The 14,700-nt window shown below is 37.0% G+C and overlaps 1 protein-coding gene across 1 annotated transcript in view; it reads right to left on the bottom strand.

Annotated features, from left to right (window-relative positions):
• The window catches only part of eys (eyes shut homolog), a 330,983-nt gene that overhangs the window by 199,104 nt on the left and 117,179 nt on the right, over positions 1-14,700 (bottom strand). The window contains 1 exon segment of the mRNA XM_053479756.1: positions 9,709-9,830. Coding sequence (XP_053335731.1) covers positions 9,709-9,830 — 122 coding nt within the window.

Genomic DNA, 14,700 nt, shown 5'->3' with positions numbered 1-14,700 from the left:
CAGTAGTAGGAAGTGGTGTATCCACTGTACCAGTCAAAACATGCATGAAATAACTATAATTAACCATGCATAGATTAACAGGTACAATCAGTGTACCGAATAACTCACAGAACCAAGTAGACAATTCATGATAAAAATGTAATACTACCTTTGATGAATATGGCAGGAGATTTGGTATTGAACACAAATATTATTTCATTTTAGTCCAAAGAATTGTAGTCAAAGTAGTTTTTTTTTTTTTTTGCCTTGTTTAAGTGCATGGCCTGGTTTTTTAAGTGGGTAGTCTCAGGCCCACCAAGGCCCACCCATAACACCGTCTATACACTATACATCAATGGGGTTTTTACAATGACCTCTTCAGGTTTATGCTACTGCACAGTAAAACCAAGCTTGATCATGCTGTAGAAGATTGCATTAATTCATATTATGTTCTTCTAGCGCTTACTGTGTTAATGGCGCACATGCAGCAGTTTATCAGCGCGTCTACTGTACAGTATGTCACGTTCAGGAAACGCACTATAAATACTGGATCCAATTCCTCACACCATCACTTTATATCCAAGTGCTTCACCTGTCGTAGTATTCATATCAACCGCGCCAGATACAATGACAGTAGAGTAAGCGCATGATAAGATTCATAAAAAGTGCAAACTGATCAGACACAGGAATAACTCGGTTCGATCTCATCGGACCTGGTAAGCGTAGGATCATGTGTGATAGGAAATTAATGACAATATGATAGATGCATTAACAACCTGACACTGTGGGACAACCATAAGGTCTTGTTGCAGTTTGACAGGGCATAAAGCATTGAATAACATTTTCAACTCTTTATTAAATTCTGTTTTACTTAAAGACATCAAGCTTAGCTACATTTACAAAATAATCTACTTGTGGAAAAAAAACACATTAATGTCAAGTTTTACATAAGTTTACAATAGGCATGAGCTGTCATTTAGATTATCAGTATCATTCGCAACAGACCCATGACCCGAGTTAAAAGTCACGGCATTTAAACGAGATCCTCATCATTGCTCCATTGACTTGACTGAGCTAACCTTGGTGGGGAAATAATTGCTTATCCAGTGAGATCTGCTGACAAATGTCTTGTTATTAATGTCTTTTATTAGGTCACATAAACATTTACATCTTTCTGAACTGTCAGTTGTACAGAGCGAATAAGGGCTTCAGTTAAATTGATTAGGCTGATGATCATTTTTGCTATGAAATGGATATATCCATAAGCCAAAACGAATTAAAACTTCTATTGTGTGCAAAAATCCAACTTAGATAACCGAGTTTTAGACATCTTTTGGCAGACTGACTGTGTTCCTTAACGTGATGTGACTGTTTTTAGGGAGCCAGCCAAGATAAGGGGTGTGCATAGGCTGAATAAAAATGTTGTTTTGGAAAAATGAAGAGATATAAAGTATATAGACTCACCAGCCACTTTATTTGGTACACCTGCTTAGCAAAGAGTTTAAACCAAGAATCAGAATAGAAGAGAAAGGTGATTTAAGTGACTCGGAACATGGCACGCTTGTTGGTGCCAGATGGGCTGGTCCTAATATTTCTTCAACAGCTTTTCACACACAACCATCTCTAGGGTTTACAGAAAATAGTCTGAAAACAAGAAAATATCCAGTGAGCAGCAGTTCTCTGGGCAAAAATGCCTTGTTGATTACAGAGGTCAGAGGAGAATGGCCAGACTGATTCGAGCTGATAGAAAAAGCAACAATAACTCAAATACCATCTTGTTACAACTGAGGTATGCTGAAGAGCATCTCTGGAGGCTACAGCTTCACCACAAGACTACACAGGGTGCCACTCCTGTCAGCTAAAAACAGGAAACTGAGGATACAATTTGTATGGGCTCACCAAAATTGGACAACAAAAGATTGGAAAAATGTTGCCTGGACTGATGAGTCTCAATTTCTGATGAGTCACAACACTCGGATGAAAAGGCCAGAATTTGCCATAGTCTTCATGAAAGCATGGATTCATTCTGCATTATATCACGAGGTCAGGCTGCTGCTGGTGGTATAATGGTACAGAATGGGAGACATTTTCTTGGGACACTTTGGGCCCCCTTAGTGAACACAGGATAACATGCCATGTCACGACGTTAAAGTAATCTCCAACTGGTTTTTTTAAACCTGACAATGGGTTTAGTTACACCAGATGGCCCTTCACACCAGATCTCAGTACAGTAGGGCACCTTTGGGATGTGGTAACACTTTCAGTATTTTCTAAAATTTAATCTTAGCAATCTCTATAGGATTTTCCAAAATTTGCCTCACATCAGCCTTCCAACCAAAGCACTATGGAATGTGGCTCTTTATTTCTGTCTTGCTCTGTAAGGCTGCCTAATAAACACAACACAGATGCACATCTAGAGCTCCATTATCCAAAACTCCTCTACCACACCCCATCGCCTGACCAAGCACATTTCAACATACACAAAAACAGAAGATAAATTACATTCATCGACTAAATCAGAAGTTATACGGGTCATCTGCTGTTTAATGTCAACTCTTTTTTATTTATTTATTTATTTTCAACTTTTTGAAACGCTGCACCGCTAGCCTGCATGCTGTCATAATAGCCACAGGAACGTGAACCATTCAAGTGCTCAATTACATGCTGGTGAGGCCATTTTATAGTCAGTGATTTCATGCCTGTGGGGTTGTAACAACCTCTGAAACCACTCACGCAATGATCCAACCATTCAGCATATAGAGTGCCTATTAATGGGCTCAAGCTTTTCTAAATCCATATCGCTAGATATAAAAAGTACCTGGTGATGTCCCTTCCATTATGTGCAGCCTTATTAACTACTTTGTTACATGCATTTGTGAGGTTTAATATTTAATTCAACTTCTCTGATGTTTCCAACTGATATTACTTGTTGCTTTGCATGGAAGTTTTTAAATCGCAAGAGCAAATGGACCTGTAAAGAAACATAACAAGAAGCATATCAAATATGCTGTCAACTTAATCAGAATCAGAGCAATAAAAAATGCCCTCATAATGCAATCAGTGTAGAAATAACCTAGCAAAGTGAAAGTTTTGTAAATATACAGAAGTCAAATTTGTCTATAAGATTATGTGGAAAAACATTACAGCCTATATCTATAGTAGACATTTTTATTTTAAATTTTAAACCTTAAAGAGGCTTTTGCTTCTTTTATGAACTGAATGCTTAAACAAAATTATCTGCCCACAAAAATAAGATTATTTTCACTTGCTCGGTTTCGTTTTTGCAATGCTAACAAACAACTTACTTTTTTTTAATGAATTTTTTTCATCTTTGTGAAGCTGCTTTGAGACAATGACCATTGTTAAAAGCGCTATATAAATAAAATAAAATTGAATTGAATTGAATTGAAAAGTCACATATTTAGGGGTTTTTAAAGTTAAAAAGGCTTCTGCAGAAACACTATATGCTAAACATATTCATCTGTTCATACAGTATTACTCACTTGTTACAGCTGTTGTAACAATCATTAATTCCACTCATACTAACAATCAGCTGTCTCATGATGGAAGGTCAGTACGGTCAAAAGTATTGAAAAGAGCAAAGAGCAGCTGCCTGACAACACCAACGAAAAACTCATCTGATAGCATTGCCATCTTAAACAATACTTTGTTGCCTTAATAACTGCTTTTAAGTTGTTCTGAATTGCTTCTGTCCATGTCGTTTTGTTCACAGCTAACATGTGCTACATAGCTAACTAGGTTGTAACACAGGGCTGAATCCCAATTTCCTCTCTCCACTACTTGGTGTGTGGGACAAGGGATTGTACACCCTAACTTTTCATGTAACTCTAGTCGCGATTCAATCCCAGAAACCCAGAAGTTAGCTGATATGCTAAAGCTAACTATTCTAGTAGTCCTTGATAGCAAGAATAGTAGCTATATAAACACTACTGTAAGTCCCAGAATTATTGACATTCTTGGTAAAGCTGGATTAAAATGGTAAAAACTATCCACAAGCAAAATCTAAAAGAAATCTAACATACAGTGGTATGAAAAAGTGTTTACCTCCTTACTGATTTCTTTTTTTTTCATGTTTGTCACACTTTAATTTTTTAGATCAACAAACAAATTTAAATATCAGTCATATTAAACGCATCATGCATTTTTTTTTATAATTAAAGGAAAACAAAATCCCAAACTATATGGCCCTGTGTAAAAAAATTTTGCCCCTGTTAAAACATAACTTAACTCTGGTTTAGCACAACTCAGTTCAATAAGAAAATAATTGAGATCTATGAGTACGAAAAAGGTTATAAAGACATTTTACACCAGTGTATAATTCCAGGTATTATTTTGTAAGGAAAAAAACATGGACATGTAGTCTTTTAGAATATTACTTTTGCTTTACTGAATACCAATAGAGTTTAAAAATACTTCTTTACTGTACTTAAGTATTTGTTTCATGTATCGGTATTTAACTTTGCAAAATCCACATAGACTGAAGTTAGACTGAAACGGTTTATCGTGTTAGGAATATTACATGGCAGTGAGCCAAACATCATGCTTAGAGAACCTCCATTACTAGAAGTAGTTGCCATGCAGACAGAGGTCAAGTGTCCTATGGAAACATTTTATCTTTTCTGCTGCTCCAAAAAGAAAGGATATTTTGATGTTTTGCTACCTCTTTCATCTTTATCATTAACGTTAGGTAGGAACATGGCTGGATTCACTGCGCACCCTGCAGCTTTGGAGACAGAATGATTTCTTGTGTGTTGCTCAGCGCATAAATGGACTTTGTGATTCAGTCAACGCACCTTCAATTTTACTGACAATCTAGACCATTCTATTTGTTTTGTTACTGACTCTTTCCTATGACACAAACACACACACACACACACACACATATTACTGATGATTGGATCTTCAACCTCATCCAAAAATGTACATGAAATATTTCTGAGTGTCAGTCTGGTGTGCTCCGGGTGGACTTTCTTGCAAATTTTCCATATGTAATATTTTTTACTTTTGCTCACTACATTTTTAAATAAACCATGTCAGATGAGGATTGACTTATTTTTCTAACATAAATGTAGAGTAAGTACTGTATTTATGGTGTCACTCCCACCATAGCATGACCTAAGCAAACTCACATGGCGATTTTTACCAATCCTAGTTTATAGAAATGAGGTCATTATAAAAACACTGATTGGATAGTGCACCGTAATTGCTGGTTACCTGGGCAATGGATCCCGCCCACTTGATCTTAGTGCTGTGGATTCTTCTGGCCCCTTTGCAAGCCCTTGTCAAGGTTCTGTAAGATTAGAAGTGATTTTGCGAATGTACTGAGCAAAAGAATTGTTAAAAGAACTCTTAACTGTATTTCGCGCCAATAACGTCTGTTTTATAACAGGCTTATAAAGTTTTGGCGCATTCTTTACTCTGGGTGATCCAGTATGCCCATGTTTAATTGAGTAGACATTGATGTGCACTATACAGGCTAGCAATGGTAGCAACTACTATAGCTGTTTTAGCTAGCAAGGTGATAAAAAACGGAAAATAACGAAAGACTTACAATGCTGTTTAAGTTCATTTAATTAATGTCAGATCTTGTCGTTCTCAGCAAATCATGGCATCATGACAAGGGTCTGCTTTCCATTAGTTTCAATAATGTAATATCTCTGAGTTATCTTTTTTTATCTGCTTTTTATTTGTTAAAAAAAAAAAAAAAAAAAAACATTTCCCTGGGTTGATTTTTTTTTTTTTTTTTTTTTTTTTTTTACAACTGACATTTTGCACGCCCTACAGCACTGACTATCAGAAGCTGAAACCTTTATTCTTAACAAAGGTAATCAAGAATTTATTTTTAGCATCTGAAAAGTCACAGCTCCCATGAACTCCAACTGCAAGCATGCCAGAGCAGATACTGCTGTCATCAATCTGGTCTCTTCTTTACCCATAAAACTCACCAGTGCTGAAATATATTCCATCTGAAATAATGAAATATCTGTAATGTCCTATGTCTAAAATGTATCCAGTGTTTACTCCTTTCTGTCCAGCCGTGTCTAAAACCAAGTGGACAAATTATTAATACAATTTGTGTTTAAAATTTTAAATGAATTGGTCCAGGGTCCATGCACTAAACACAACCAAATGAATTGTACATTTATTTATTCATTATTCATTTATATATATATATTTTATTCTGGTAAAGACAATTAATATTTTAGATTTCTGCAGAAAACAAATCTTAACAACAGCATCAACTGAAGTTGTGTTTAAGATACCTTAAAGACAGTTTCTCAGTTTTTTAGTACTTGTAATTGATTTAAAAAAAAAAGTAAGTACTTTTACAAGTTTTTTTTTTTTTTTCATTTTTATGCAAATACTTGTACTTTGACTTAAGTTTGTGTACTTTTGCCACGTCTGGGTTTACATTAGGGGACTAGAATGACTATTTCAGCAGCTGGATACTGCTAAGTGTGAGTGTATGCGCATGTGTGGATTTAAATGTATGTTTTAGATCATCGTCCTTCTGGGAAATTCAACCACAAGCCAGTATCTTCACAGGCAGACAGATTTTTTTATTTTATTTATTTCAAATCTCCTGCCACCATGATGCCATGAATCCTAACAAAGTTGCCAACTCCTTCAAAGGAAAACCAACATCACAGCATTGCAGATCCTCCACCATATTTTACAGTAGGGATTTGATGATTTCTGTATCCCATATTTGTAATGTCTCTTTTGAGAGAGGTTCTGTTCACTTTTTTTTTTTTTTGTTAGGTTTTTTTTTTTTATTTGACCATAAAATTCAACCATTCCTAGGAGAACCCTGCTGGTGAACCTTCAAAACAGTTTCTTAGCCTAGAGACGGCATCTAATTTTTAAAGAGTCTTTGCGACCCCGAAAATGCTCCAGTGCTTCATCCGTTATTCTAGGGCGATATTATCTTCCATTTTTAATCATCTTTCTCATTTTGCGCTGGGACAAAGTGTGCTTACATTTTCTTCCATGCAGGTTCATTACAGGTCAAGGTGTTTTAAACTTCTTAATTATTACTAACATTTTTACAGCTACTGTCTAATTTATAAAGTTTGTTTTATTTCATTGTGTTTTTTTTAATCAGCCTCATTAAAATGGAACATGGTCTCTGTGCCATGTTATATATTTATATCTGTGTGAATTAAAAAGTCATGGATGACCCCTTAAGAGTATACGCCACTATAATGGACACTATAATCACACAGCGATACAGTTATATTAATTGTCTCACATTGATTTTAGGTTTCAGTCAATTGTATACTACTAAAGACATGTTCATTTCTTGTCAACAATAGTACTACACCTCTGTGTATGTTCTAATCTAGAGCTGTGCATTCATGCATACTTAATGCATGTCGTGCCGTTTGCTCCACGGGCACTGTGTGTGTTAAAAAAGGAAAACCTGCAGACATGCAGCGACTATTCAAAAATATCATGTAAATGGCTGTCACTAAAATACCTCCATTTCAGATCTCCACTTATATCCCTATAAATATCCCCAGGGTCCGCGCTTGCATTATTCAAAGGAATAAATGACACATTGGTTTCCCATTATGTTTTAACATGGAAGAACAAGTCTTAACACCCTGTTTATACTGTAATGTTGTGGGAAGAGGTTTGCCTCGCATGAAGGGGAGGAGACGAGACGAGACGAGAAAAACAACAAAGACAAGTGTACAAAGCAATGGTGAATAGCGGAGAGACTGAAAATAGAAAGCGAGGACAGAATGTGTATAAGGATGGATGAGAGTGCTGAGGATGAAGAACGGGTCAGAAGGAGGACTCTAAAATGAACTGAACAGGGCAGATTTGTTTGCTGTAAGGGATGGTGCAAAAAAGAACAAACAAAGAACAAACACAGAGTGGACGACAAAACCTAAAAAATACTAAAAGTAATAATGACTAGGCTGCACGATGGCATACACAGTCCAAAGACATGCAGATTAGACTAACTGGCGTTCTCAAATTGCACAAAGTGTGTGTGTGTGTGTTTGCTGTGTGATGGATTGGCACCCTGTCCCTACCCAAACACCTAAATACCTGCTTACTGTATTTTGACTTCATGTTAGCTATGCATTTCTAAGCTCACATTTCCCGGTGTGTTTACATTCATTTTAGATTGTGGCTTGTTTTATGTCAAATAGTATCCTAAGGTCCATATTCTATCAGTTTCCTTCTTGAGTTTTAGCACATGCTCAGGGACGCTTTTGTGTGTCGCAGAGTGCTGCTGGCTCTCCCGTTCGGTTTATAGTTTCTCTAACGCCTGCAATTACATCCAGTCTCTTCATTCCTGGCAATTCATGCAATTTTACAATAAGCCAATCATGTGGCAGCAGCACAATGCATAAATCATGCAGATGCATGTCAAGTGCTCCAGGCAATTTTCACATCAAAGATGAAAATGGAAGGGGGGTTCGGGGTCTGAGTTAGTCTGAGTATTTTAGTCTGACTATTTTATCCTAAAATTTTTTACACACAACAGTCTCTAGGATGTACACCCCATTTTGCAAACAAACAAACAAACAAACAAACAAAAACAAGAACAAGGAAAAAAAACAGAGGAGAATGTCCAGACTGGTTCAAGCTTACAGGGAATATCTTTTTTTTTTTACAAATGTGGTGAGCAGAAAAGCATGTCAGAACGAATAACATCAAACCTTGTAGAGGCTGGGCAACAACACTAGAGTATCACATCAAGCCTTTCGGCCAAAAACAAGAATCTGTGGCTACAGCAGAAACATTATGTAAAGAGTTAAAGATTATGAATTCCTTTTCTTTCATTGTCCAGATTTTTGCTTGTAAAAATCAGAGGATCTTACACTTGCACCAGCTACTGTATTATAGTTACTGAGATTACTCCTTTCACATTTCAAGATCTTTGACTTGGGGGTGCACCACAGAATCAAAGTAATTCACTCACTTACTCATCTTCTATACCGCTTTATCCTGTATTCAGGGTCATGGGGGCCTGGAGCCTATCCCAGGAGGCTTAGGGCACGAGGCAGGGTACACCTTGGACAGGGTGCCAATCCATCGCAGGGCACACACACATACAGTACACACTCACTCACACACTTCGGCCAATTTGGGAACGCCTAACCTGCATATGTTTGGACTGTTAGAGGAAACCGGCGTACCCGGAGGAAACCCATCAAGCAAGGGAGAACACCCAAACTCCATGCACACAGAGACGGAATCGAGCCTGGCCAGGAACCGAACCCGGACCCTAAAGGTGCAAGACGACGGTGCTAACCACTAAACCACCGTGCCACCTCCAAGGTACGGGTTTCGACAGGTACCTCATTTGGGTGATAACTGAGAGGTAAGGTCTTACTGGAAAAGGAAATAACTGATATATAGATCCAACCAGGATTTCACAATGCAAATCATGAACAAATACGATATGAGATATGGAAAAAAACAAACAAACATCTAAACATCTAGAATGATTAAAAACAATCAAATGGCCTGCTTTTATATACCGTACCGTCAGCCAAGTCAGCTCCCAGAACACTGCTGCTCAACTGCTATGACGAGGCATTCCATTTAATCCTCTTGCCAAACAAAACTGAAGTAAAACTTCATATTGAAGTCACTAGTCACGTCAAAGGTTATTTTCAATAACGGGATGTCCCTAGTTTAATTTCCTGAGGTACGCACAGGTCTAACATGGCTTCCCAAACTCACCAGATGGAAGTCGACACAAGTTGAGTTGTTCTCGCACACGTTGCTGAGGCAGTCGTCAACGTCCTGCTCACACGTCAATCCGGCATAACCCGGGTTACAAAGGCAGTAAAAGCCATCCACAACTGCGGAGGAAAAAAAAAAAAAAGAAGCAAACAATTCCTTAGTCAGGGTCAGGGTCTTTTAGCTGGCGCAGGCAGAATGAATGACTTTTGGGCAAATAAGCAATGAAATCATGTCGACTTCATCATTTACTCTAAGTGCAGTCTCATCTCTGTGGGAGCAAGAGTTTAGAAAGAGCGGTCAGATTGTGGTTAAAAATAAAAGCTCTTAGAATCTCTGTGCAATCACTACAGGGGTTGGATGGGGTTTCGACCAGAGGAAAAACCAGAACTACTTATTGTGATTTGTGTCTGTGACAGTCTAGTCCGAATGAAAAATGGCCCGCAAAAAGGGCACACGACGTGTACTGCTATAGTGTTCTGAGAGGTGAAATCATTTACCATCATTACTTCCTGTCCAACCCTTTTATGCATGAACTTTAAAATGCAAAACATTCCATAAACAGGTTGGGTTACAAGTTGTTGTTGTATGTTTTTTTTTTTTTTTCTTTGCTAGCAGTGCACATGCAAATGTGACATAAAAATACACACAGCCTTCACTGGATTTATCAGGGGTTCATAACACAATAATCTGGCCTTTATTCATTACGTGCAGGTGGCTCTTTAACCTTTGCACATCTTGAAAAGCCTTATACAGGCAGCCGGTGACAGAGGTAATTGTGGGATTCTTTCAGGAGCAAATTTATTGCAAAACCTCGCTCCCATGTCCCAGGATTCTTCATTATGCCTGAGATTTAGTGCATAATCTGTGCTGTCACTCTGGCTCGGCACGTGTAGCTGCTATTGCTCTAATTAACTGCTTGGGGTCCTGGGTGGCAGCCACCATAACTCATAGCTGCTGCCGCCAAGAAACCCCTCTTTGTCTCAGTGCACCCCCTTCCCATGTGTACAGACATGCACACACACAGGAGGGCACTGACTGTAATGGAAAAGACAGCTTAGAGTTTATTTAATATCTGGATCTGGGGAGTATATATAATCTATACAGTACAAACCTTTGTTTTGCTCCTACAAAAAAAAATCTATACCTATATCACAAACACAGATCAGTCAAAAGATTACAATGCAAAAACGATACAGTATGCCTGGCATGACTCTATAAGACCTCTGGGGTGTGTTGTGGTGTGGTGTCTGGTGCCAGGATGTTGGCAGCAGATCCTTTGGATGCTGTGGGTTGCAGGGCAGGGCCGTCCAGAGCTTTCGGATCGGGATTATGAAGAGTTTGGGCTCTTTGCCTCCTGGGCCAAGCTGTGGTGCACTGGGTGTGACTTTTTTTGCGCTTTTGTGGGATCAGATCTTTGGTCCGGAGAGCATCCATGATCCTATAACCAGTATACTGGTATATAATTAATAATCAATGGTAATATGTTAATCCTATGGCTGTGCCAAACCTATTGATGACACAAACACCAAACCCTGACAAATTTATGTACGAACTCCTACAAGATTGGTTGGAGTGTTGTATCATTTATGTATTACAATGAATTTACATCAGAAAAAATGATGCAAGAATCTTGTTTGTATGTTTTCCCTTCAAAAGCAGCTGGACAAATAGAAGTTTGAATGTTTTTTTTTTTCCCGTACAGTAATGAAGAAAGCAATTATCATCTCTCAACCAGAGAAAGTAGAAAACTATATATATATATATATATATATATATATATATATATATATATATATATATATATATATATATAAGAGTAATTCCTATAGACTACCAATTAAAAGTTTTCGAACATGTGGAGAGCTACTGTATTACAGCCATTTTAATACAGTTTACCCAATTACCAACATATAAATAAGGGAAAACTGTTGTACATTTAAATGTTTATGTTTAAAAAAAATATTCATTGTGTACAGGAGTCTAAATACGTACTTTATAAAGGTTGAGTGGATTGTTAGTGTCTGATTATGCGGTAGTGTAGATGATAGACAGTGCTATTATAAGCCGTTAGATAAATGTATGTTGCATGCTACAAAATCCAAGTTCTAATCTTTTTTGCTTCAACAAAATTCACTTTTACATATTGTTTAAATCACAAAAGAGCCACTGTATCCTTTCTTGCTTGATCTAACTTGTTTAGCTTCAAAAGCTGTAACTCATCTTTAAATGGACAGGACATTGTTCTTTTTGATTAAGAAAATTTGTAAAAGGTTCCTTCTGTTTTTTTTTTTTGTTTTTTTTAAGCGCTCTCGTGCTTTGACTGCATTTCCTGTCATTTATCATCAATTATTCAAATTACGGCGCACTACTCCCAAATTGATCTGTTTTCATAACTGAGTTAACATACATGAGTGCACCTGAGCTAATATAATTGCGCGGTCACGTTGCACCGAGGATCTTTATTCTCATGACACTACTTAATGAATGTTAATAAAGCTTTTGAGAGGTAAAACTGGGGCTTTGAGCTTCATCAACAGGCATAACAAACCTCCTATCAGAATGAACCTGGCCTGACCATCACTTATCTAATCAGAAAGATATAAATGATTTAAGTTTGATAGAGAATGTCAGAAATAATGTCTTAATAAATATGAGAACAAATGCAAATATAAGCTTAATTATTCCTTTTTTTATTTTTAATTATGTTTTAGAAAAAAAATACTATCAAACTCCACAATTTACACTGTGTGTGTGCATCAGAACTGGAATCCCCACAAGATGAAATAATAATTACCAGATTTTTTTATTTTCATTCAACGGTTGATGAAAACAAAGCTTGTGGGAACCCAGTTCTTGTCGGATCTCGGTTTAGTTACATAAACCACCGATCTTCAGCCGTTTTGCAGTCTATCGCATTAAAACATTCGTTCCCCTTTCTTTAATCTGCACCATTTAATTGAATTTAATATGAAAAAAAAAATTCGGGGTGGCTCAAGATTTTTGCACAGTATTATATTTACAGCACCGTTAATTACTTTCCCCATGAGAGACTGGGAAAAAATATTTTCAGCTAGGTTCGTGCATTTGTGTGTTTTTGTTGTTATTGTTGTTGTGATATTAGTTAAGATTGGAAAGTTGCTGAAATGGAAACAAATGTTTTACTGCAAGAGACAGCAAAGTGCATAAAGATTGGTGGTTTATGTGTTTATGCGACTCCCTCTGCAACAACCTCATTTCCCCTCTCGTCTCTTTCAACCCCTCAGCATTCAGCATCAATAGTATACTGTACTACTCACTGGCCTAATCATTGGTCATCATCTGCACCCGTTTCTCACTGGTTCATGCTACTTCTTTGTTTGAAATATTTATAGGTGACTGTGTGGCTTAACAAACATAAACCTTCCAATGTAACTGCTCAGGAACTGAACCTAAATATCCTTTTAGGAAGCCTGGAAAGCAAGTGCTTAATAAGGAAGGTTGAAGCCCATGTTCATGTCTTTCTGTACATCAAATCTCTCTGCCTAACTTATTAATACAAAGAAAAAAATTTTTTAAGGTTGAGTATTTTTTACGCCTAGTTTACAACAAGTTGTACTTCATTCATCGTCAGCCGAATACACGTCCTGTTCCGTAATCAGAGAGTAAATCACAAAAAAATTTGATCGGACAAAGATTACAGTAGGTTTTGTTTCATAACGATTACAGTGCGTTAAAATTCACTTATAGCAAAAATATTAATAAATCCCAGTAAAAATATTAAGTTTAGCTTTTCTCATTATTATATATTGGTGCAAGTGTGTGATTACATTGAGCAAGTAGCTTATTAGAAGCATATTTTAAAGTAGATTATTAAATTCGGCAACATTTTGATTGCATTTATGGTGCAGGTTTAACTTCAGTCAGTTGAAGTACTAGTCAAAGTACTGCAAAAGTATTAATGAAATTCTGTCCATTGTGGCATTGTGGACATTTGTCAATCACTTCAATGTCTCTATTCTTTGTTTTCTGTCAGAGATTGGCATTTTTGTGCATGGAGCAATTCGTTATGGCGTGTTTGTGACAGTAACAATCATTTTCACCTTTTCACAGAATGGATTGGTTTAAATAGACGATTGTCTGAAATCCCAGATTACTCTAAGCTTTTCATGCTAATTGGGCCTAATTAGATTGTGACAAAGGGAAAAAAATGTACAAAGGGAAAAGCATGTGCATTTGTTTACTAGCAGGCAAAACAAGTCATGCATATGCAAAGAATAGTGTTGTACTCGAGATTACTACTGAACAGGTAAAAAATAGACCGCTGTGAGATTTAATTTTAGCATTAGACTACTTTTTGGCCATAAAATAGGGACTTAACAGAACACACTTTCACACTGCATGTCAAGTCAATAACAAGTCTGTGGGTTTTACTGTGAACTTGGAATCATTGGAGGTCATGGGAGAGTGGCATTTCTTTCGACCTTATATTCATTGCTTCCATAAATACAATCAACAATGCAAACTGAGAAATTCTTAATGTTTCGGACATTGTTGTTGAAGTGTCTAATCATCAAATGAAAAGAGAAACCCTTCCCAGATTCAGATCCACAGTGAATGTTATGTGCATGCGAGTCAGATCCAGGTTAGAGTTGTTTCCTATCTGGGTTAATTGTTCTGACACTAACGTGCCAGTGTTCAGCCAGTGTTCTCTAGCTTTCTCTGGTTTATAGCTAATTGCATGAGAGATAAGGAAAAAAAAATTTCGGTCCACTTTAAAAGAAAGGACCATAGCAAAAAAAGGCATTCCGTCTTTCTCCTTAGTCACATAATAATGTGTAAAAATTTCAGAATATGCAGGGGAAAGGGAATGATTTCATGAGCTACAGTGAAACCTTCATAGTCACCAAATCCCACCAATGTGAACAGAGAAAAATAAAATGGGCTAAAACCAGTAAAGCTTTACAGGCTTAAATCACACACACAACCAAAAAAAAAAAAATCACAACTATC

The sequence above is a fragment of the Clarias gariepinus genome, chromosome 20 (genome assembly GCF_024256425.1).
Source record: "Clarias gariepinus isolate MV-2021 ecotype Netherlands chromosome 20, CGAR_prim_01v2, whole genome shotgun sequence".
Taxonomy (NCBI): domain Eukaryota; kingdom Metazoa; phylum Chordata; class Actinopteri; order Siluriformes; family Clariidae; genus Clarias; species Clarias gariepinus.
The sequence above is the reverse complement of the archived record's forward strand: the minus strand, read 5'-3'. Positions and strand labels throughout refer to the sequence as shown.